This window comes from Cheilinus undulatus, linkage group 17 (assembly GCF_018320785.1).
Source record: "Cheilinus undulatus linkage group 17, ASM1832078v1, whole genome shotgun sequence".
In the NCBI taxonomy this organism is placed as follows: domain Eukaryota; kingdom Metazoa; phylum Chordata; class Actinopteri; order Labriformes; family Labridae; genus Cheilinus; species Cheilinus undulatus.
In genome coordinates, this window is record NC_054881.1 from 37,526,466 (window position 1) to 37,552,222 (window position 25,757).

Genomic DNA, 25,757 nt, shown 5'->3' on the forward strand with positions numbered 1-25,757 from the left:
GTTGAGGTCAGGGCTCTGTGCAGGCCAGTCAAGTTCATCTTCTCCAAACTCTCTCATCCATCTCTTTATGGACCTTGTTTTGTGCACTGGTGCACAGTCATGTTGGGCCATCCCCAAACTGTTCCCACAAAGTTGGGAGCATGGAATTGTCCAAAATCTCTTGGTATGCTGAAGCATTCAGAGTTCCTGTCACTGGAACTAAGGGGCCAAGCCCAGCTCCTGAAAAAGAAGCCCACACCATAATCCCCCCTCCATCAAATTTCACACTTGGCACAATGCAGTCAGACAAGTACCATTCTCCTGGCAACTGCCAAACCCAGACTCGTTTATCAGATTGCCAGATGGAGAAGCGCAATTCGTTACTTCAGAGATTGCATCTAGAGTCCAGTAGTGGCGTGCTTTACACCACTGCATCCGGCGCTTTGCATTGCACTTGGTGATGTATGGCTTGGATGCAGCTGCTTGGCCATGGGAACCCATTCCATGAAGCTCTCTACGCACTGTTCTTGAGCTAATCTGAAGGCCACATGAAGTTTGGAGGTGTGTAGCGATTGACTCTGCAGAAGGTCGGCGACCTCTGCGCACTATACGCCTCAGCATCCACTGACCCTGCTCCGTCATTTTACTTGGCCTATCACTTCATGGCTGAGTTGCTGTCCTTCCCAATGGCTTCCACTTTGTTATAATACCACTGACAGTTGACTGTGGAATATTTACGAGCGAGGAAATTTCACCACTGGACTTGTTGCACAGGTGGCATCCTATCACAGTACCATGCTGGAATTCACTGAGCTCCTGAGAGTGACCCATTCTTTCACAAATGTTTGTAGAAACAGTCTGCATGCCTGGGTGCTTGATTTTATATACCTGTGTCAATGGAAGTGATTGGAACACCTGATTTCAATTATTTGGATGGGTGAGTAAATACTTCTGGCAATATAGTGTACGTGCAGAAAACAAGACAGGATAGAATTATTCTAAATGTTTCCACTGCTGGTAGAGTCTGTCCTGTTCTGTTCTTTTATTGTTTGATAGAGCCGTGTTTTACACAATAGAGCCGTGTTTTACACTACTCACTTTATAAAGACCGACTGTTCTTTGCCTTATGATAGATCTTATATAATGTGTGCCTTTTTCTGGAATTCACTCCTCTTTAGTTCTGTTATTTGTCAACTAAAGTTACACGAGTCAACAGCCAGAGTTTTGACTTTTTCTCAGAACATGGAAAAAAGTAGTCAAAGAAATAAATTAATAAATAATAAAATTCAACAGCCCAATCTTTTGTGCTCAGAAAATAGGCCTACACATGTTTACTTACCAAAATACTTTTGTAAAAATGATTTAACTTGTGTTTTATCACAGTTTTATTTTTTATGTGAAAATCTAGTTTTGAATCATCAGAGCAGAAAAAGTCTAGCTCCCCCCCTGAGATCTTTGAAAGTGAACAATCAGTAACAGCAGGTATGAAAATTTCTGCTGCTATTTTGGCTCTAAAATCTGCCTAAATCTGCTTTAAATATCGACCATAAAAACAAATAAGTTAGTGGAGTTTTAGTCCGGACTAACCGACCTACGTCCGCTGAAGTCTTTTTCTAAATTGCTGTCATTCCTCACAATTTAAGTTGTATGGTAAAGGACTGGAATTTTGTCTGAATTGCATTTAATTTTGTATATTTAGCATTATCGGCTGAAATTAATTTGCAAGTTTTGGCATATTGGATATCAGCAAAAAATCCAGTATTGTGCTTCCCTACTTTTTTTCACTTTTTCTGTCATAATAAGTCAATTTTGGCTTTTGAAATCACAGCTCCATTTATTACAGAAATATTATGTAGATGTTTGTAGTTTTCTTGAGATTCTCAAGAAATAAGCCTGTTATTAATGAAAAAAAATAGCACTTCTGTTATCCCTAGATAACAAAAAAAAAAAGAACATTCTTATTACCATTTGAAGACACTGTTGAGGTGCATTATGGGAACTGAAGGATCTATGGGGTCTGACAACAAAGAACTAAAAGTAAGGATTTTTTTAGTTCCTATTACTCTGATTTTTACCTTTTTGTCCTTTCTTGCTACTCTCTCTCCTTTTTTTTTAAACGGAAATGTGCAATATTAAATTGGCGTAGTTGTCCTTTAAAACTAGTTTTGACCCAGCTACTCTTTAATTTAAGACCACAGAGGAAAGAAGGGCCCTTTATGCTCTGTCTTGTGTAGAAGTGATGCATATATTCTTATATCTACTAACAAATTAACAACAAACCATAAACAATTATTCATAAAACAGTCCATGTGTGTGTTTATGTTTCATTTAATCTGTCCGTGACATTTCTCTCCATCTCCCTCGATTTAAACGGCATTATACGGTGTTAATGTGTTCACTAACATCAGCCAGGCTGTATGCATCATCATCACTAACGCTACTATAACCAAGTGCTCTTAACTTCAACATGTTGGCATGTTTCAGGAACTATCTCCTCATATTTGTGTCTGTTCGCTGTACCGTCTGAGATTTTATTCTATAGAAATGTTTGTGTCACCTTCAAGTACCACTTCGTTAATGTAAACGCTGTGTTGTTGTAAAATATGCACTGTTCCTACACAAGTCTGGAAATACACTTAAATAAAGACTATATAAACATATTGTTTTAAGTACGTCTTTATTGACAAACCACAAAAAAGTTGGGCCGATGTGTTAAAAGTAAATCAAATAGAAAACAGTGATTTGCAAATCCTTTTAACCTATATTAAACTGAATATAGCACAAAAACAAGATGTCCAAGCAGGGCAGTTTTATTTCTAGAGCAGTGTTCATATTCAGAATTTGGAGGCTTTATGGGGTTAAAAACAACAGTTACAACATTAAAAGCATAAAAGGGCAAAAAGACATTAAAACTGAAAATCTAAGACAAGTCAAGAATGAAAGAATGTTTCTCAGCAAAAATAAAATAGCAAATGAATATTGAATAAACTGAAACAGTTTAGGGGAAGCGGGGAGAATACTTAACTTACAGGAATACTGCAGGAAATTAAAATTATGTAAGACCTGTTTTAAAAGAGCTAATCTATGTAGAAAACCTCAGATTCTCTGATAGTTTGTTCAGCTTGGGACCACGTGTGGCCTTCCACCTCACTCAATGTGACCCCCAAGTCAATTTTATATACTAATCAATTATATATATTAAGTGTACTAAATTTATCAAATTAGCTGAAATTCAAACCAGTATCTGAAAAAAAGATGTAACCAGTTTTCGAGTCATCATCTGGAGTTAAAACATGCTTTTTAAAACCAAATGTTTTGGAATCCACTAAATGTTTTTCTAAAGCAGTATAGTAGTTTGCAGGTACGAACCACAGTTTCGGATTTTCATTTTGTTACTTGAACGTCACACCAATGGACTATCCAATCACAGCGCAGAACGGACCTGCTGCCGTAAAGTGTTACATTCATGTGTCGAAGCAGGAGCTCGTAGCTTCAGATAGTAAGGTTATTTATCAGTTTTATAGAAGTTTTAGAGCCTTGTTGACGAAGACAGCCACAGTAAGTATAAAGTTAAATGTGAGTGTGCTGATTCTAGTGATTTAAATAGAAATAGAAACTAAAGAAATCAAATATAAGCGGCTTTATTTTATGGTAAGGTGGTTAGCCTGCTAGCAGCTTATCATTCAGTCATGTAATGCCAATGATGAAATATTGGTAGATGAAATTCACGGCTGTTTAAAGACATTAGTTCTAACTGTGGAAGTTTGAGGTTAAATTGTTAAAGTAGTTGACATATGTGTTAACTCGCCATGATCAAATTATTAACTGCATTGAAAATGAAACTTTATATAACATCTACATATCTATCTGAACATCTTTTTCCCTGGTTTCCGCAAATAAAACTTGTAAATGAGATTATGTGCTCCGAAGCTAGGCTATCATTATAACAGAAATTATAATTTAGATATGATACCGTTAAAAATTCAAGGATACTGGGACCATTTTAACAATAACAGAAATGCAAGACACCCAGTATTAGGTAATTTCTTGTTTTTTTTTACATCTAAACTTGGCACACAAAGTAAGTAGATGAGTGTTTCTACGGATTATTTCTGTATTGAAACAATTCTTGGTAATAAATCTTATACTGTTGGAAAGCCTGTTTATTTCCCTCCTAAATGGAGCCACATTTGTAAGGAACATGTGTCTGTAGGATGAGCAGCAGAGCTGAGTATGTGGATTGGGCCATGAGAAAAAAGCAAAATCTTCCTTGCTAATCCCAAACAGCTTTTTCTGCTACTGACTCTTGTTGTAAGCTTCTGTTAGCCCCAGGTGCTGACAGTCAGGTTCCTGACTGAGACTAGATTTTTTTCCTCAGATTGTTTTGTGGTCAACTAGCATATTTCTGTTGGTGGTTATTACTGTTAACCGTCTTTTTACCCAGCCTGACAGATATTTTTAGTTTTATTTATTAAATCAACATACACCATATGGATATAAATATTGTCTTACCCTAAATCTTGTTTGGAAATATATCCACTAATCTTAAAATTTCGATATATTCTCCAGTCCTAGTAATGTATTAAAATAACAGATTTTTTTTTTTTAACTTGGCATTAAAAATTTAGATATCTATGTTCCATCCCATGTAGTAAATTTGTTATTATTTTTTTGGATACAGTCATCATGTCGAAGCTGACCCTCCTGGTCCTCTATGGGAGTCAGACCGGCACGGCTCAGGATACAGCTCAGAGGATCGGCCGTCAGGCTCAGAGACGGAGGATGAAGGTTCAGGTTCTTCCTCTGGACGGCTACAACATGGTGAGTGAGGGGTTAATAATGGGGATGTATGATATCAGTATGATATCAGTGTTTGCAGATGATAGATCAAAAAGTTAACTGTCGGTTTCTGCAGATGTAAAAATCTCTGCTAATATATCAGCCATAGATATCGTCAGAATGTCTGAATATGTTTGTGCAGTTTAAATCAGATTTAGTGGACCAAGTCAGCTGAAGGTCTTTTTCTTTATCATCCTCATTCCTTTAACTTTAAAGCGTTTCTAAGGACTGAAGTTTTAGATCTGAACTACAACTAGTATGGTCTTATTCTTGAGGAAAAAGTTTTTTGTTTTATTTCAAGCATTTTGTCTCAAGGAATTGACATTAGAATTCATTTTAATAAGTAAATTATAGTACAGGAAATCTTTGGTTTTCTTTACAATATGAAAGCTGTGTGTCTAACAGTATCAGTCAAAATGAGAAGGGAAATATCAACTTACCAGACAAAAATGCAATATTAGGCTTCCCTAGCTTATAAGAAAACCAGCAAACGGGACTAAAATTTTCTGCTCTGGTGGATTTGCTGATCTATTTGTTTATATTTTTAAACATGAATCACACAAAAACTCTGATACATTGTGTATGTTTCCTTTCTTTAACCAGGCCAGCCTGATCTCAGAGTCTTTGGTCGTCTTCGTGTGCGCCACCACGGGACAAGGAGACCCTCCAGACAACATGAAGGTAACAAAACCAGGACTCATCAGGATCATTTTCAGAGTCAATGTCTGTTGGTTGCTTTCTGGGGTTTCTGATCATTTTGATGTGTTGTTATGGTCACATTATAGCACATATATTGCAAATATAGATTAGCAGTTTTTTTTTGTAAAAATGTGAATATTTTGAAGACTTTATGTCACAGAATGATTTTTTGTTCACTTTGTGGTCCCAAAGATCCCTAAACACCCTTAGTCACTAATGTTTACTGTGTTTAATTTACAAAATCTTTTAGTTTTTTCATTCTGATTAGTTTTTTCTTTGTCTTTATAGGCCAATATTTTTTTAGAATTAAAGTGACATTACTACAGCTCGCATTTTCTTAAAGCCCAGGCTATCCTGAAGAAAAGGATGTTTAGAGCTTGATTGTGCACCACAGGATCAATGTTTCATAAGCTTCCAGAAGAGGAAAAGTCCAGGAGAGACAAAAAAAAGTAGCTGAGGGCTCAGAAGGTTAATTTTTGAATAATAAGATGCACATAAGCATGGATGTGGCTGGATATCCAGCTCAAGAACATTTGTTAAAGTTCTTATATCAAGATGTTGCAGTTAATTGCTTTTGCCAATTTACAAACACAACTTAAAATCAAACTGACCACTGTGGCGTGAGATAGTGGATCTTACACAGGATCAAAAGTGTTAAATATCTGAGCAAAGATAAAGTTTATTTTGTTTTTATTTTAAAAGTTTTCTCCTAGCATGTTCCTGGTAAAAGCTGTTCGACCCCCCCAGTGCTTGCCCATCCTGTCTTCCCTGCCTGGTGCCACGTCTTCTGATTCTTACAAAATAAAAGCATTAATCAATACTCAAATACTTAGCCCCTTTTTTGTTATTAAAGTAAAGGCTAATACATTAAAACCCATATTTTTATAGATTTTATACATTGTTTATGAGACTTCATATTCTCTCTCGTGTCTTCTCACAGAACTTCTGGAGGTTTCTGTTCAGGAAGTCGTTACCTGCTGGTTCTCTGAGCCGTCTGGACTGTGCTGTTCTTGGTCTGGGAGATTCTTCATATCCAAAGTCAGTCCTCTTTACGTCTGCAGTTCTTACAGCGCCACCTTCAATGTCCTAACTTTTATGAAAACATCACCCTCCTGTGTCCTCAGGTTTAATTTTGTAGCAAAGAAGCTTCATAAACGCCTCCTGCAGCTTGGAGCGAACGCGCTGATGCCGGCTGGACTGGCAGACGACCAGCACGACCTCGGGTCAGAAGCATTTAGGAGCTGTGCTGATTTAGCAGCCACTATAAGTGTAGTCTAATGTGTGGTGATATCTGCTGTTTACTTCCTGATCTTGTTCTCAGGTCAGACGCTGTGATCGATCCGTGGCTCTTGTCCTTCTGGGAGAAAGTCTTCTCTCTCTATCCATCTTTATCTGATGAGATCCCTCTGAGAGAGGATGAGCCGTGAGTTTCAGCTTCATCTCACACTGAATCCCTGTCGGAATAATATTTAAATTTGTCCTTCTGAGTCTGATCCTGACTGTTTCTTTGTCTCAGACTCCCTCCGTCGTACACGTTCCACTTCCTGGACGATGTGAATGAGAGGACGGATGACAGGCTGCAGAGTCCTGACGTCTCCTCTCAGTCTTGTCCATTTCCCAGCAGACTCGTGTCCAACAGACGAGTCACAGACGATTCGCACTTTCAGGAAGTGAGGCTCATCGAATTTGATATCAGCGGATCAAACATTGAGTGAGTAGCACAGCACAACCCTGAATGAACTACAAGAGGACAAAATATGCAGGATCATGCCAGGAAAGAAATAACCAACAGAGTACAAACAATTTAATATTTAGTTGAGATTCTTCTCTTGCAATTCTGACATAAAATCGTGTTTCTGCTGTCTTTATGAACACAGAGTAAGAGCTTTCACATTAGTAATAATCCTTTAAAGGGGACATATTTAACCCCTTTAAGACAAGTTTATATTGGTATTACAGGTCCCCAAAACATGCCTGTGAAGTCTGTTGCTGAAAAAAACCCCTTCAGTATTAGATTTTTGCATGTCTAAAAACCCCTCTGTTTCAGCCCTGCTTAGAACAAGCCGTTCCTGTGTCTGTGGCTTTAAATGTTACTGAGCTGTCTGACTCCGCCCCTGACCACACCCCTCTCAGGAAATGGATGTGGCTCTCCTGATCCTCCTGCTGAGAGGAGGATCGGGAGAGGAGGGCAGAACTTTCTTCCAAGCAGGAGGGCCAACTGAACCTGGAGGTGGAGCTAACTCCCCACATGACATCATGAGGGGAAAATCTGAGAGTGGCTTGTTTCAGCACACATTTTCTGAAAAGTGGAGAAAGAGAGGGGGGGATGGATTTTTCTGCTGCTTGAGGGGAGTGTGGAAAGGCCAGGGGCACATAGTTTTGTTAGAAAAGCCTGAAAAAAAAGCCTTGGGCCCAGCCAAACTGGGGGCCAACAAAATCATGTTCCATTGTAAAGTTAAACTGTGGTATTTTGTATTTAACCTGAACAATAATCACTCTTATCAAAGAAACACTTTTTAATTCATTTGTGTAGTAAGTAGCCTCTTTTAAAAATATAAATCATTTTGTTGAAAACAGAATTAAAATACATTAAAATAGCTAAAATGGGTGAATAATGACATAAAATGGCAGGAAAGGTGGTAAAATTAGATTTTAAAAGTATCAGAAATGGTTTAGAAATGCCAGAAATTAGATAAAGTGGCAAATAAACAACAAAAAGGCAAAAATGTGTTAAAGTGGCAAAAATGGGCATATTAAGTGGTAAAGGAGGATTCAAAAGTGGCTGAAATGGCGTTAAAGTGGCAAAAATAGGTGGAAATTTAGTGAAATGGAATGGAAATTGATATTATCTGGCAAAAAAGGGTTAGCTGAAACAGAAAAGTCTAACCCTGCAAAACCGATGGATATGCCCATTTCCCTGTTTTTCACTGTCGAATCCATCTTGCAAAGCTCCCATCTAAACAGTTTGGGCCTGGTTAGGAAGTGACAGAACCAATCAGCGACGAGGGGCAGTTATTTCAGGTGCAGCAGAGTCGAGACGTAAACAAGCAGCAGCAAGAGCTGGTGCAGTTATGGAGGAAGAGATTAGCGTGGATGCTGCTAAAGTGCAAGTTTCATCAGATCTTGACGACATTTCTTCGTTAAAAGACGAACAAAGAACAGCAGTGAGTTGTTTTCTTTTCAAAAATGACAAAAGTCAAGTACTTACATGTCTGTAGTCGCCACGTTTCACATTATTCGTCAGTAGCTGCGCATGCGCAGCTTGATAGCGGCTACTTCACGTGTTTTGTTTCTCTGATTGGCCTGTAGAGATGTGACAGACAGAACGTTCACCCAATCATACTCCAAGTATATCATACTCCAAATCCATCTGGCGTGTCAGGTTAAGAAAAGTCAGAAACTGGCAAAAAAGGGCACATGAAATTGTGAAATGTGGCTTAAAAAGTAGTAAAAGGGGTTAATAGTGGCAATAATGTGTTAACAGAGCCAACAATAGGCAGACAGTTGCAAGATTGGGTTTAGAAGTGGCAAAAAAGGCAGAAAAAAGTGGGGTTTAAAGGGAAAGGGTTTAAAATTGACAAAAATGTGTTTTAAGTTGCAAAAATGTGTTGATTGGTGTGAAAAAGTGCTGAAAACAAGGTAAAGTTTGGCTCAACTGGTGTAAGGCATCTGGAGACCCCCTCTCAGTGTCTCGTAACTCCCTGTGGGGTCCCGACCCCAACATTAAGAACACCTGCTTTACTTCAACCTAGACAGCGTGTTACAGATATTTTACCTTTTTAGAAATTCACTCAGCTTGTATTTGCATACATTTATCTTCTTAAAGTGACACTATAGAGGGAAGTTAGTCATAAATGTTGACTTTAGAACAGAAACCATGTTTCAGCTGTGTTCTACTTTGGTTAAGATAGGATCCAGTTCCCAATCATTTTCAGTGGCACGCCTGCTGCTTCCATAAAAATCCAAGTTTTAACACTGGTCTCTCCATAAATCATGTTTTTCTCTGCAGGTTTTCTGCTGGTGACGTGGTGATGATGCATCCTCATAACTCACCAGAAGACGTCGATCAGTTCTGTCAGCTGCTGCGGTTAAATCCAGACGATAAATTCATCCTCAGAGCCACAGACAGCCTGGCAGGTATTCATAGGTTTTATGCTGTATTCATGCCGTTATAGTAAAGAATCTTTAAATGTCTAACCCCGCAGCTACAACATATTTAAAGTTTATTTTTGGTCCAGATGTTAAGTTGTAAATAAATTCCTGCCCAATCATAACAGTCTCCTTCATTAAAAGCCTCAGAGTTTGATTTTGAAATAAATAATTGAAACATTATTATACATTTCACTCATTTTAAAGACATTATACCTGAACTGTGCTGGTAAAATGATGGTGTCTTTTTGGTTGAATCTTGAGCTTTCCTCTCAGTTCCAGCCAGGCTTCCTCAGCCATGCTCTGTGTGCCACCTGGTGGAGAGATACCTGGATATCGCCGCTGTGCCGCGCCGCTCTTTCTTCGAGCTTCTATCCACCTTCTCCACCAACGAGCTGGAGCGAGAGAAGCTGCAGGAGTTCAGTTCGGCGGCTGGGCAGGACGATCTGCATGGGTACTGCAACCAACCACGGCGCACCGCGCTGGAGGTGACCAATCATGTTACACCTTATAAATGAATGCCTCTAAAGAAAGCTTTATTTTATTTAGCTTATAACCTGTTTCAAAGCAGTGCAATCGTTGCTTCTTTTAGGTGTTGACTGCTCTTTTTCTTGGAGTTCGTAAAGTAAAAGTGTTTTTGTTGCATGCCACCTCAGAATATTCTAGTGGTTCCTTTAAATTAATCCTGGACGGAGTCAGATCCTTTTGATTTGAAGTGCTGGAGGCTTATAAAAATCTATAAACCTCACTGCTTTATCTTTTTATTGAGGGTTTTCCTCTTCCGCTTCCTTTCAGGTGTTGGCAGATTTCCCTCACACCACAGCGGAACTCAAAGTTGACTATCTGCTTGATCTGTTCCCTGAGATTCAGCCTCGCTCCTTCTCCATCGCCTCCTCTCTGCTGGTAGATCATCATTCTTGACAAATATTTACAGTATTTATAAACCTTAGCCCTAATTTTTCATGCATCATTTGAGTCTAAATGACTAAAATGTGCAAAAACGTTTTTGAAGTGCTCCAGGTGGTTGTAAGCCTGAAATGAGCAGTGATGTAACGGGTGTTAATCAGAAGTTGACAGGCTCAGATTGTGGTTCTCTCTCCTCAGGCTCATCCAAACAGACTTCAGATCCTCGTCGCTGTAGTTCGATATAAAACCAAAATGTTTAAACCACGAAGAGGACTCTGCTCCACCTGGTTAGCCTCCCTGGACCCTGAAAAAGGTCTGAAACTACATTGATATCATGTTTTTCTTTGTTTTTAACACACTTTGGCTGCAGAATGTTGAGCAATTCATGAGACTAACACTAGCTAAAACACATATGTGATTAAAACCAGGTGAGTATTTATGGTGTTGTTGTTTTAGGTGATGTGGTTGTTCCTCTGTGGGTGAAGAAAGGCAGTTTAAAGTTCCCTAAAGACCCGAATACACCGGTGATCATGGTGGGACCGGGGACCGGCGTGGCCCCATTCAGGTCAGCTCTACAAGAGAGGAACGCCGAGGGGAAACACGGTGAGAACCGTCACCTCTGGGACTCCGACATTCTCTGAATAATCTACTTCATCTCTCGCTCCTTTCCCTCCTCGTGTTTAGGTAACGTCCTGTTCTTCGGCTGTCGCTCCGAATTTAGAGATTTCTACTTTAGGTCGGAGTGGGAGGAGATGATGAAGGAGGCACACCTGACGCTTTTCACTGCCTTTTCAAGAGACCAGGTCAGACACATAGTCATTGAAAATCACAGAAACTGAATCAGCATCTTTCCCTTTAGTTGGTTATTTCTAATATATTTAATTTTAAATCGATTTTACTCACATAGAAGAAGTTTTGGATCAAAAATACATAAAGACAAAAAAACAAAAAGTAAATAATAAATAAAGCTCTGACTTTATCTAGCTTGCTGTTGTAGCATTTAGTCTCATCTGTAAATAATAACATTATGATTCAATATTTCAGGAAGAGAAAGTTTACGTGCAGCACCGAGTGAAGGAGAACGCAGAGCTTCTGTGGGACCTGATCGCCAATAAAAGCGCCTGTTTTTACATCGCTGGGTGAGCACAAGGCATGAAAACTAAACCTATGATGCTGTCAGAGATGCAGAGATTTCTGAAGCTAGCCTCAAGTTATTATTTTATTATTGCTTATTGCTAAGCCAAAATCTGTTGAAGGTGTTATGAGTCATGCTGGGGTAAGCAGAAGTGGGAGGTAGAGTCAGGGGTCAGGGGTGAGTGCAGTCCCAGTCAGAGCACCTCACCCTTGCTCTGCTTCTCCCACCTTCTTGCTGAGCCTGTGTCTGTTGAGGTGTGAGGGTAGTTGAGAAAGAGAATGTGTCAGTGTTGACATGTTGGGTGGTGAGAGCTAGCATGGGAGAGGGTGGCTCTGGGAGATCACTGTTCAGCCCTCAAAACTCCAACCAAGGGGGTTCCCACTAGACAGCCCTGGTGAAGTGTCGGCTTCTTGCAGCCCGTCCGTCTGGATGGTTGACTTATGGAAGCAAACACTAAGGATTTAACAGGGTTTAGGGACTTTTTCAGTTTGTGCTTATCCTTTCTGTAGAGCAGTGGCTCTCAACTGGTGGGTCGGGACCCAAAAGTGGGTTATGTAGCTCTTTCCAGATGTGTGCCAAGAGAATACATCTGGAAAAAAAATCTATGTATGGAAGCCTAAAGTGGATGTACAGAACATTAATACAACTATTTTTTAGTTTTTCCAATGATGACAAAGATATTTAAGTGTTTGTCTCAAGATTTCTGCATATCTAGCTCCTTTAATTTGAATAACAAAGCTGTTTTTTCCCAAGATGAGAGGAAATTCCTTGAGAATTTTTCAATTTTCGGCCCAATGTGTCGGGAAAGTGGATTAAAATTAGATGTTTGCATTCATCTCCTTCTGTAATCATTTGCTTTTTTAATATGTCAAGGTTTTTTCTTCATTCTTTATGTTTTTATCAACTTGGGGTCCAAACGACAACATTTTACATTAAATAAATTTGAGTGGTTGGGAATGTTTTAAAGATTTGAGTCAAGATCTCTCCTAAGGCAGAGTTGTCCAAACTATGGCCTGGGGGCCAAATGTGGCCCATCGTCCATTTTTGATTGGCCCTCAGCAAATTCTTAACATTAGATGAAATATGGCCTGCATTTGAACATGAAGCTTGACTGTATCATACTTCTTCGTTTCAGCACAAGGCAGTGCTACCATGCTATTTCTGTGGACAAACATTTTGACAAAGAAACTTTATTGATTTGAGTTTTTGTGACTCAATGAAGACAACACTGTAAATGGAAAACATATTGGCAACCAACAAAATGTTGGTTACTGATGGATTACGAATGCTTATAGCAGTACCGATGGTGTTTTAGGGGAGGAGCCAGTAGTGGCCAGGACCGACCTGGGCCCCCTAAAATCTGACTGGCCTCTGTAAAATCCTTAAGATGACTGGCTATTTGCCTTGTCAGCCATTAACTAGCCATTTAAGCATACCCAATACCTAAGCATATCTTAACCATCATAAGATTGGTTTTACTAACTTTACAATCTTCAGGATGAGGCGTATGAAAGTGGCCCCACCATCCTTATATATTTTCGTATGCGGCCCTCAGTGGAAAAGTTTGGACACCCCTGTCTTAAGGAAATAGAGGTGGGTCCTGATGCCTTAATACTTGAGAGTCACTGCTGTAGAGCACTAATATGTTGTGTTTACTTCAAATGAGTCTTAACTACACAGTAAGGTTCAGTCAGTCCATGGCAGAGAGTCTGGTGAAACCCAGATATGTTCAAGGCTATTGTGTTGAAAAGGATCAAGTTTTACTCCCATCATTCATCGTCTTTTTTGTTTAATTCACCCGCAGTAATGCCAAACAGATGCCCAGCAGCGTGTGTGATGCTCTGAAGGAGGTGTTCCAGCAGGAAGGGGGCATGTCCTCCGAGGACGCCGAGCAGATGTTGGACGTCATGGAGAAGACGGGACGCTTCCAGAGCGAGACCTGGTCCTGAAACCTTCCACTGTTTAAAATCCAGAAGACCTGCTGCTGTGCTGAGGGTATAATCTGATCAGAGTATATTCATCAGTCTTCATGGTTTTATATCCAGGTGTGGGAGAAGATGTCTGAAATATCATCTAAAGGCAGAGAAACGTGAAGCTTAGTCTCTGTTTAATGACTTTCACAATGTCCCTAAAAATAAGGGAAATTCAACTTAAATTATTTAATTTCATACATCAGCTTTAGTCTTCATGGAAAAAGTCAAACTTAAATTTTGCCTTATCAAAGTAACAAATGCCATCTTCTCTGCCAAACCTCCTTTTTTATTTACTTGTGCATATTTCACTTTACCGTTAAGAGCTTTTAAACCAGGGGTGTCCAAACTTTTTCCAACGAGGGCCACATACAGAATATAGATTGTCGTTTATTGTCACTGCATTGTAAAAACGCAACAAAATTACGTTTGGCAGTCTTTGTAGCAGCAAACACAGTGGTCCAAGTGGTGGTTAGAAATCCGCAGCCATCACGTCATCATCAAATATATAAGGACGTTTGGGCCACATGACAAGGTATATGACATTGAACAAGTCAGAAGCAGAATAAAGGAGGAGCTAGAGTGGAGGAGGGTTGCAAGAGCAGGTTACAGAAAGAGCAGCACAGTGTGGCCAGATGAGAGCAGTTTTAAAAAGACAGCATGAGGGCAATTAGCCAATCACGTGCTAAGAGCAAATCAGCTGGCCATCAGCTGATGAGAGCTTGCGTTAGATCAGCTGACTGCTAAATGCTCAATCTAATGGCTGACTAGGCAAATCATATCCAGGTCTTTGATGGGGCCAATCAGATTTCAGTGGGCCTTTTTTGGCCCTAGCTGCCACTGGCTCCACCCCTTGAATATTATTGGTCCTGCTGTCTGTTGCCAAAACTCATCAGGGAGTTAGAAACAAGATATTATTATTTTGATTGCCAGTATTTTTACCATGCACTGTAATGTCTCAGTTCAGTCACAAAAACATCAAATTCTTCCTGCATGGTAGCACCATCTAGTGTTGAAACTATGAAGCACAATACATGCAAGCACGAGCTTCAAGTTCCAATGTGGACCGTGTTTCATTTTGTTTCTACAATTTGCTGTGGGCCAGTCAAAAATGGACATGGGATATGGTTTGGGCATCCCTGTTTTAAACAGACAGAAATTAATGTATTGAACAATTTCAGAGTGTCAAAGCCACACAGAGGCCTTCATCAGAATACCTCATATATACCGACAGATCTCATGTCTTTTGTTTTATGGTTTAGCAAAATTAATATTTGACTCCAAAAATTCCAAATAAACATCCTTCATGGACTAGATTATGATTTTCACATAAAATTTATAACAAACTGGCCTTAATAAGGGCATTCTTGTTGTATTTATGCAGCTCTTGGTTTTATACAACTTCCAGGTAAAAGATAAAAAATGTTAAATGTTTTATAAACAAGGTAACACTGCATTACGTAAGAGTGAAGTAGTGACTGATCGCTAACACGGTCATTGTTCATATTATTTGAATCCCATGCAATGTTTAAACCAATCATGACACAGTATAAATGTGACTGAGTGTATAAATATGATAATAAAATAATCAAAACATATGATCCGATAACTGATGATTTGTCTTGTTCTTGGGGTGAGTTTGATTTATGAAAAATGATAAACCCAGATTAACACATTTAAAATAATAATGTTAAAGGGGCCATATAATGCAAAAATCACTTTTTTCAGACTTTTGTAACAAAAATATTTGCCCCTGGTTCCAATGTGGCACCAACTAAGGCTTTGAGTCAGTCATTGGTATGGTTACATTAGATTTTCTATAATGCTTACTAAGCAGGTTTTCAGATAATAAAAACACGTCATAAATCATTAACCCCTTAATAAATCTCTTATTATATGAGCAATGATCAGGAAACAAAACTTAGTCTGTAGCAGCTGTTTATTTCATGGTTAAAATTATTAATGTGAATCATTCGAGGTTATAAATTCAGATTTTGAAACTTTGATTGTTCATTCAGTGTTTCTAAACCAGGACCTTCAGTATGTAGATAAACATTTGTGAAAGAAAGAAAGAAAGCAGTATTTTGATCAATGCTAGGATAGACCAGACTCAGAATCTGCACATACACCGTAAAAGCAAAAATAAATCACTTAGCATAAATTAAAATCAGTTTTGAGTGATAAGCTGCAAACATGATTACATCAACCTGTAAAACTTTAAAATGTCCATCCTGTCAGCCGCTGATGCTTGTCTTTTGAAAGGCTCCGGTATCGGAGCGTTCAACGCCAGCGCTGGGCTCAACGCCTCACACGGGTGTAATAAATATATACTGAGTAACGCCATGATGACAGCCTGTTCACAGTAAGATCGATGCTGCGGTCTGTGTCTGCTGATGACACAGAGATGAAATAACTACCGGTCTTTATTTATAGAGAGAAACGGAGCTTATGTTTGCTAACTGAAGAGACAAAAAGCTGAATATGACCAGCAGTTATACTATTTTATAGCATTTTTATATAAATATATGGAGGGTTTAATGGGGTATAAAAATATGTTGAATGATTCAGTTACTTGCTTGCTTGAGTTTTTCACATCTTAGGGGCAATATGTCCACTAAAAGTTGTTTTTGTCCTTTACAGGCTCAGACTGTTGTTCTATGAGTCTGACGTTATAGAACGCATCCAAGCAGAGTTAGAGCTGTTTGTTTGAGGAGGAGGATTGTTTTTAACCACAAACAGCTGTTAGATCACTTCCTGTAAAACATCAGACTCCTTCACTGAGAAAAACATGTAAACTAAGCTGGGTAATGACAGAGCTGCTGGTCTGAAGTTGCCACCATTTGTGAGATTTTTGTGACATAAAATATCGCTTTGTATTCAAACCAAATATATAAACACATTAACACAAATATACAGAGAGAACAAAGCAGCAGAAGACCAGCAGTTATGTTTGTTAAATGAGGGATAAATGCTGCCTTTTTTACTGGAGTTTGGTGGTTTTAAATGAAGCAGCCTTACAGCTTTTTATGACTAAAATGAGAAGAAATTTTAGGTACAGTCATTAAAATTAGGGCTGTCATAATACCAGATCTGCAAACTTTGATACGATTAAAAAAAGAAATTAAATATTTTGACACCACAGCCACAAAAATAAAATTCTTAACGCCCAATCTTGGATAAATCTTTGCTTCTAAATACCAAGACTAAATGCAAACTCCTGCACACTGTCTAATATGCTCAATGTTTCAGTACCAAAATGCTGCCAATGATTCTGTGCTATTTTAACATTACTCTCTCTCCTACAGAGCCCCCAAAGAAGCATGGGCAGAAAAATAATTACCATAAAATCCATGTGGCGTTGATTTGCATGCAATCATGCCAGCTCAGGATCTCTAAATTATGAGATCCTTGTTTCATAATCAGAGATCCTTGCTATTATAATGTGGTGACAGACAGTATCAAAGCATAGAGAGTATGCACTGATTTCAGCATCCTGCTCAGCCGAGTTGAGTGGCAAAACATTCTAAAACATGACCGTCTGCTCAAAGGAGACAGGTGAAAATGGGAGAAAACTGATTAATATCTGCTAACATTAGGGATATCTTGAGATCCAAACAGTTTAATAAAGACACACTAGACTGTTGACATTGATATGTGGTTATAAATAAAGTTTCCTGACATTTTATAGAGCTGAGCCCGAAAGGCACACATCAGCCTGGCTCAGCAGTGAATATGAAACACCAAAAAAGTTTTTTTTCTATGTAGCTTTAGATCAGCTGTTTCTCCATGGTTAGGGTTTCGCTCTGTGGTTGTTAAATCTGTTTGCAATCGGTTTTATTTAATCATCTTCTATTTAAACACCATTTAAACCTTTATCTTATTTTCAATGTGATGAATTCTCATGGTACAGCTCTCAACTTTCATGTTACGTCTTATAAACTGTTATAGCGTCGGATACGTTCACGGCTATAACTTCAGTATTCAGCCAAACAGAAATCACGTTTATTTACCAAGGCTAATTTTTTAATTCTGTGATAAATATTTATAGTCTTGATCGTGTTTTTGTTTTTTCTCTATAAAACCAGCCATATTAAGCTAGTAAAGCTATTAAACACAATCTGTACACGATGGGAGATAAGGCTGTGGCCACAATGGCCATAAATTTGTCTTTTGTTTGGTGTTTTGTGGTTTCTCTTGTCCCTCTCCTCTTTTTGCTTTTCTCTACCCCTACCTCTCCTTCTAGTCCTTTCCAACTCCAGCGCAGCTTTGGCAGACAGCTGTCAACATGAGCCTGGTGTGCACGACAGTCCTGCCCCATGGTTAGGGAAGGTTTATGATGCCACTGTAGCCATGCTAAATACTGCTAGTCAGTGCTGTGCTCATGGTGAGTAACGCTAGTCTTTATAATAATATTAAGGATTACTACTATCTATTATAATAGGCCACAATAGAGACGACGGTCTAGAGCTGCCTTATGTAAAGTATCTTGAGATAACTTCAGTCTCCTTGTCACCTTAGATAATATTTTACTGTCTCGTTGTCTGAACTTTCTGCCACTCAACAGCTAAAACGACAGAGACTGCACACCCTCTACTCTACTGGAAATGTTGACAGCCTTCATTTAGACCTGGGGCATGGTTCCTCCTTTAGGTTTGAAGATTCATGAAGAAGCAGCAATCTGCAGAGAGCAGATGATGGATGCAGATACAAAAATATCACCTTGCAGATCGATCGTTTTCTCGCAGTAATAAATGACTTGCTAACTACACTTTATAAACTCTTTGTGTACACTCTGCCTCCTTCAGTCGTCTATCTAAGAGCCAGAGAGTAGACATGGTAGATCTCCTTTGGGAAGTCCATCTGTTGCTCCTCGTGGATGATGCGGAGTCCCGCTCTACTAACCAGACTGTGGACGATGTCCAAGTCTCTGCACACGCTGCTGTCCACCTCATCAGGGACCACGCCTTCATACGAAACATTGTCCTTTATCACAACAAGGCCGTTTGGTCGGAGACCTTTTTGACAGCGACGGAGGAACTCCACCAGGTGATCGTCTGTCAGGTGACCTGAGGAGGAGAGAGAAAGGCAGGTGTTAAATGGAGAAGAGGGGGCTTTAAGTCCAGCTTCTTTCAACAAAAGACCAGCTATGGGTTGCACCAGCTGTGAGTAAGTTTAAATGTAGCCTAGTTTGAACGTAAGTTCTTACTTACGACGGAGTTAACGCTCTACTAACATTTAAGGTGTTGCAGCAGCTGTGATAATTTCAACGTAGGCTTATGATCTAACTTAAATCTTACACCTAACCCCTACTAGATGTAAAGTCCTCCGTAGAATATGGCTGTAATAGTGATAGCTCTAAAAGACATGATAACCTGGAGGGTGATGAGGAGTTGAGGATTTTACATGAACTTTGGAGTCAGCACTGTGTTCTCTATGATCAGTAACACTGTTGTACCAGAGTCTTTACAACACCAGTGTTCTAAAGTCAAGACCAACAAGTTCAACAAGTTCTTTTAAGTCAAACATTAAAAAAGGGCAAGACCAAAGAGTCCTCTTAAGTCCAGCCCAAAGTAGAGTCCCAAGTCAAAACATCCATGACTTTAAAAAGACAAAGGTAAATTAAGAAGTCCCAAGTCAAGTATCATGTATGAAACATGATTTTATGAAACATGTCCCTGAGGCAGACATTAACTGAAGAAAGCACCATCCAGTCAGTGTGAACACAGAGCTGAGAACAACAAACCCAGAAGCAGTTTTGACTTCACTCTCTCTTAGGTGGACATTACTTCATGATACTTCTCATGGATATAACATCTTTAGGTCACAAGTAAAGACCAACATAGGGTCCAACAGGTCCCACGTAAATGCACATTCAAGAGGATTTAGTTCTAAGTCAAAACCACCAAGTCTTCAGTTTAAAGGTCAAGGCCAAAAAGGCCCAAGCCAAGACCAAAGACAGCACCAACAAGTCTCAAGTCATCCATAAGATCACAGCCTAAAAGACAAAGAATAAAGTCAAACTCAAAATACGTCCTAGGTCAAGTCCTGAATGAAGTCCAAAAAGTTGAACTTTGGGACCGAAGTTCAGATCAACAGGCCCAAAGCAAAATCCGAAGAAAAGAACAGAGAGTCCTAAGTTGAAACTGACAAATCTTAAGTCAAAAGTCAAAATCATGTCAGAATCACAGACTCCTAACTCAAGTTTAGTTAAAGACCTTTAGCCAAGGTTCCAATTAAGACAAAATCTAAAACCCAAGTCAAGATTAAAAAGTCTCAAGTGAAGTACCACATAAAGTTAAAAAGTTTTGAGTAAACTTCAAAAATACCAAGAGCCAAGGCCAAAAAGAGGAAAGAACTGTGTCAAGTCCCAGATCTCTGGTCAAACAAAGCAGTCTTCAGTGAGAAATAGTCCCTTACCGATAACTCAAAAAAACAAAGCCAAGATCTTTACGCCAGAAGTCAAGTCCAGATTCAATGCAAATCAATCCGTTAGACAAAACAACAAGTCCCACATTAAGACCCAGGTCTTGACCAACAACTATGTTTTAAACCCATTTTCTAATTTTCACCAAAAGCATCTATAGACGCAGACTCACCAATAACCCACTGGATCCAGATGACATCATAGCGTCCACTCTCTGGTACAAAGTCCTGCAGACCATGGCAGTAGTAGTTTCCCACCCTCTTTCCGTCTTCTCCTAGGTACGTCTTGGCTTTGTCCAGAAACTCCTTCGTCACGTCCACCAGGTCCACGGTTTTGAACAGCGGCAGCAGTAAACGCTTGGTGATCCTCCCAATACCGGCACCACAGTCCAGGGCACAGCTGGTGCCCGTCTTCCCCTCACCTTCCTTAAAACAAAGATAATGAAAAATGTAAAAAACTAGCAGCTACTTCGTGGGTAAACAGGTGGAAAATCATTAAACTTGTGTGTATGTTGAAATTGTGACATAAATGGTTAAGGCTAAAACCAGCATTTACGAGTGTAGGCAAAAGTCTTGTGTGTCCCAAACAAGTCCCAAGTTAATACCAACAAGTTTGAAGCCAGCACATATGTGAATAACATGCAATCAGACCAGATCAAATTCAATTCCAAGTCTTTAGTCCTAAATCCACTGATGCTTAATTAGGGCTGAACAATCTGGGAAAATAATCCAATTGTGATTTTTTCCCCCAGTGTTGTGTTTGCAATTTGATATGTGATTATTCCTTAAGTTCCTTATCAAATGCGTTTTCCAACAAACACAAGCATTAGATTATTCTTTATTATTCTTTATATATATATATATATATATATATATATATATATATATATATATATAATGATTTGGACTAATATTGCAAATCGGATATGAATTGTTGTGTTCGAAAGGAATGATTGTTTTTTTTTTTTTTGTCATTCTCATATTTAATAAAAAAAGAGCAAAAAAAGAAAAAGGGAAGATTTTTGCAAACTTCCAAAAAAATGGCACTTGAATTATTGCATAATATGTAATGTGTAACATCTCTTATGCAAAAAAATGTTTGAAACTGGCACAAAATTCAGGTCAAAGAAGTATTGCACCTTCTGTGATTTGAAAAATTGTAGCAGGCCATATTGCAATTTAATCTAATTTTCGATTAACTTATTGCCCAGCCTATGCTTAATCAGTGCCTTAAAGTCCTCAGTTGTTAGCTTATAGGACTACATCCAACTATTCAAGACCCAAGTCATCTTCAATGCCCTAGTAATCATTTGAACTAGTTAGGATGACTGTTAAGATTTGTACAAGTTTCTTACACCGAGGAATTTCTGCAGAAAAGCTTTCGATCCTTTGAGATCGATGTTGGAGATGCTGCCGTATCCTCCCAGCATGCCGTCCACCGTGGGGGGAACCTCCCTCCAGTAGTCCTCTGCATTGGAGTAGAAGCTACCCTCATCTTCGGCTATGTCCCCCATCCTGTTAAACCCATTGACAACATTTTTCTTTCAAAGAACAATGTTAATAAACTACTGGGGCTACTCGATAAAGGCAAAAACCATTATTACAATTATTTCCATCAATAATGAGATCATGGTTGTTTAGCCTAATGACTCACTGGCTTAACAACAACTGGGTCTGCACAGATTGGGTGCATAAATTTCAAATGATTAATTGAATCTGTCTGCAACAATTGCAGAGCAAATTCTTAAATTTCTTTATGATTGTTCCAGGACCGACTCCCAAAAACCGTACGACTAGGTTTATATACCTTTTTTATTGACCTATAGCTGCCTTTTCTAGCATTTTTTTCTGCTCTCTCTGCAGCACAGCATAAATCACAGTAATCATACAGTCCTGTTCATCATCTTTTCATTATCATAGGAAGCTAAAATTGTAATTGTAACTGAAATTTGATTAATTGCCAAGCACTATAAACTCCTAATCAAGTGATTTGAAAAGTAAAAGCAAAAAGTGCTGAATTTGAAAGTAAGTGAATAAACTGGATCAAGAAACATTACATTATGTGAAAGATCCTCAAACTTGCAAATACTTTTTTTTTTTTTTACATATCTATAAATATAAAAGTACCTACTCCTAGTTCTCTCATTATATTACAGTTTCATGTGAGCTTTCAGCTAATGCTGCACAATTATTCTAATCACAGTGTCAAGGCTGTGCAATTTCATAATTGCATAAAAGGCTGCAATCATTTTTGTAGTAAGTAGCACTTGAAAGGTTTAAAAAATGCCTGAGGTAAGGCCGTTAAGTTTACAATAGGGCCATTATAGCACTTTGTAGAAGGAGCTTTATTTCATTAGAGGAAATACATTTTCTTAAATGCTTGGTTACCTTGAAAGCTTCAGGGTTTATATTCTTTTTTAAATGGTTTTGAGTAGAGAAATACACATTTCAACTTTCATTATTCTCTGTATTTTCCTTAATAACCAAGCAAGTAGACTCATGGTTCCATTTATGCTTTATATTGTAATTGCAGTATTGTCCAATGTCCAGTTACAGTATAATCCCAATCACATATTATTACCAAATCAGATAGCACTACAGTCAGCCACCTGGTTTTCCCCATTAAACTCTTTAACTAGCACTGATTCATTAACAACAGTTCATTATATCACAGCAGCAACTTGGGCCACTAGATTAGTGCAAAAATCATAATTCTTAACACTATGAAAAACACACAATAAATGAAAATAGTAGATATAAAAATAGGCATTTATAATTGCATATTTTACATAGAAAACAAAAAGTGCAGTACAGCATGTGGCGCAGTAATAATTTTATCCCAGATATCTTGTTTTCACAATCAAGGAAAGCAAAAATTGTCACTGAAACTGAGACTTGATGAACTGCCCAGGTCTATTACTAATGTGTAACATGGAGCGGAGGAGGCAGGGGGGGTCTACTACCAAGCAGCCTGTTGGTTAAATACACACACGGTGACTGCAGCCAAATTTGGTCATCACTAAGCAGTAATTCAGCTGTCAGCAGCTGTCTTGTGACCGGAGCAGAGGGCAAACATTCCCTCTGAGGCTTTGACCGACTTTACACAGAGCACTAACAGCCAATACCACGCACCCAGTATTCTGTAAGTATTTAAAATAACTCATTTAAACAGAGCGGTCACTATGACAGAATTTAACTTCAATACGGTGAGAGGAAAAATAAAAACATGTCAACACCTGATGCAATACCACAGGAACAAAATGATAAATCAATAAACAATAGCTGTAATAATAATAAGATAGAGTTATCCAAATATTGGCTTATTTCTTGTTTTCAAGTAATCAAAAGTGCAAAGTACTCATAAGTAAATGCGTGCATAATGTCCAGATTTTAACAAGATGATGACAATGTTATGCTACTGGACTACTGCAAATTTTGATTGATTTATTTGCAGTTTTTATAAGATTCAATGCTTTTTTTTATACTATTAATCATTTAAGTCAAAGACTGTGTAGTCTGAAAATAAACGTGATATTTTGGTAACTTACATGTAAACAAAAGAAGCATTAAACAAGAAAATTTCACAAAATGTGTCAATCAGTAACTGAAAAAGAAAGAGGTTGAAGCCTTTGGCTAATTTTTGTCTATCCCCTGAACAGGAAGCATCAAAAAGTGTATGAGTATCATTAATATTTACAGCCTTAGTTTATAATGTTCTATTTTCTATGGTAAACAGCGATAAAAATAGAACTCCACAGAACCTTCTATTGGCCATTTCATCTCCTACTTATTTGGGGACTGTATTAACTGTGCTGAAGTTAACTTGCCGTTTTTTCCCCAAAGTCAGAATGGGTTAATAACTTTGGCATACTTCCTTAGTATTATGTTGTATTGTGTTAAATTTTCCTTTGAAAGCACTTTGCAAAATTGTTAAATAATACATGTCTACATGTCTTCTTCTTGTCCTTTATTCCGTTTAAAATGGGTATTTGTTGGGCCTTCAAGGTTTCATGAGTGTATCTGTAATAAATGTTCACTTATGGAAAGTTCTGGGATTTTTGAAGTACGTTAATTAGGCAAACCAGTCCATCTAAATATCAAACAGCACAAAGGTTTATTCAGTTCAGACTCACAGGAGAATCAATGCCCCTTAAATCGCCATAGGAATTACAGTGTTTAAAACACAGTAAAATGTTTTACTAAAACGGCATTTCCTGCTTCTACAGCTAAAATAATAAGTAGAGCTAGAAAACCCTGTTTATATCCATTAAAGTGCCACATAAGAGCTTTTTAGCCACTGAACCTTGGTATAATTTAGGATCTTAGCTTTTAATAACACACAATTCAACAACATTTTTGATTTTCAGCGTAAAACTCTGACAGTTTAACAAACAATTATGATAAATAATTATATTTACTGTTCATTTTGATGAAAGTAAATATTGTTAAGGCCCTGCACGTGCTTGTAGGATGTAGTTACCATTGATCTTTAACAGTTAGCTCCCAGGCTAGTTAGCCGCTAACGCTATTGTTTACGTGTGTATTTTATCAACGTCTCCGTCGTTTATATAAAGTTTCATAGCAATTATCTCTAATTAAACTGACCTCGGTTTTTCAGCTCAGGTCCCGCTCCCTCCTCGTCTTCTCTCAAACCCCCGGGCTGTGCCGGTTTGTCACTGCTTCAGCTTTCTATTTGGGACCATCACTGCTGCACGCGCTACACGTCATTTCCTTATTTGGATTTCTGGGGAAGAGCAGGCGTAGTAGCGCCCCTAGTGGCGATAATGATATCAAACTCACCGGTAGCGTTGATGAGATGTTCAACTCAGAGCCGGATTTAACATTTTTGGGCCCTAAGCGGACACAGCAACATCAACATCAGCAATGCTTTTTTTTTAAATACAGAAATGTTTAATTTAAAAATGTCTATTTGGAGATTCTAAATGGGCATATGGGCATTTTTGGTCATATTCCACCTGCCACAAAACTCTCAAAAGTGGTAAAAAGGATTTGTTTGTTAAAAATATTTGTATAATATTTATCATAGGATGTTTGGTAAAATAACATCACACCAAATTACTTATTTGTGGTGTTTTTCCAAATGAAAATGTAGAAAAAGGTTATAAACCACACAAATATTTCCATTTTATTTTCTAAAAGTTTAATTCTGCCATAACATGACCAAATTTACTCTCTTTTTTTCTTTCTTTTTTTCACTTTTAATGTGGTGTGTTAAGAAAAGCGTTGATTAAAAAATACATTATATATGTGTATTCAGAAAGTATTCAGACCTCCTTTACTTTTTTCAGTTTTATTAGGATTGTTGTGAGGTACAGATCTGGGGAAGGCTACAAAAAATGTGGTTGCACTGAAGGTTCCCAAGAGCACAGTGGCCTCCAGAATTCTCAAATGGAAGAAGTGTGGCACGACCAGGACTCTTGCAAGAGCTGGTCACCCAGCCAAACTGAGCAATAGGCCTTAGTAAGAGAAGAGACCAAGAGCCTGATGGTCACTCTGACTGAGCTCCAGAGATCCTGTATGAAGACGGGACAACGTTCCAGAAGGACAACCATCACTGCAGCTGTCTACTGATCTGGGCTTCATGGCAGAGTGGCTAGATGGAAGAATGGCTGTTATTTGTTTAGTCACAAAAGACC

The 25,757-nt window shown here is 38.4% G+C and overlaps 2 protein-coding genes across 2 annotated transcripts; one reads left to right on the forward strand and one right to left on the reverse strand.

Moving 5' to 3' along the window:
• Nucleotides 1-3,442: 3,442 nt before the first annotated feature.
• Nucleotides 3,443-15,275, forward strand: ndor1 (NADPH dependent diflavin oxidoreductase 1). The gene is made up of 15 exons (XM_041811769.1): nt 3,443-3,537; nt 4,661-4,800; nt 5,422-5,499; nt 6,458-6,555; nt 6,642-6,740; nt 6,839-6,940; nt 7,034-7,228; nt 9,527-9,654; nt 9,943-10,154; nt 10,462-10,569; nt 10,771-10,885; nt 11,029-11,175; nt 11,257-11,375; nt 11,617-11,711; nt 13,512-15,275. Exons 2-15 carry the CDS (start codon nt 4,666-4,668, stop codon nt 13,654-13,656), a joined length of 1,776 nt encoding a protein of 591 aa, XP_041667703.1. The 5' UTR covers nt 3,443-3,537; nt 4,661-4,665; the 3' UTR covers nt 13,657-15,275.
• A 329-nt stretch (nt 15,276-15,604) lies between these two features.
• Nucleotides 15,605-24,818, reverse strand: ntmt1 (N-terminal Xaa-Pro-Lys N-methyltransferase 1). The gene is made up of 4 exons (XM_041811386.1): nt 24,706-24,818; nt 21,456-21,615; nt 20,274-20,526; nt 15,605-18,743 (listed from the first exon to the last, which is right to left on the reverse strand). Exons 2-4 carry the CDS (start codon nt 21,612-21,614, stop codon nt 18,487-18,489), a joined length of 669 nt encoding a protein of 222 aa, XP_041667320.1. The 5' UTR covers nt 21,615; nt 24,706-24,818; the 3' UTR covers nt 15,605-18,486.
• Nucleotides 24,819-25,757: the final 939 nt, after the last annotated feature.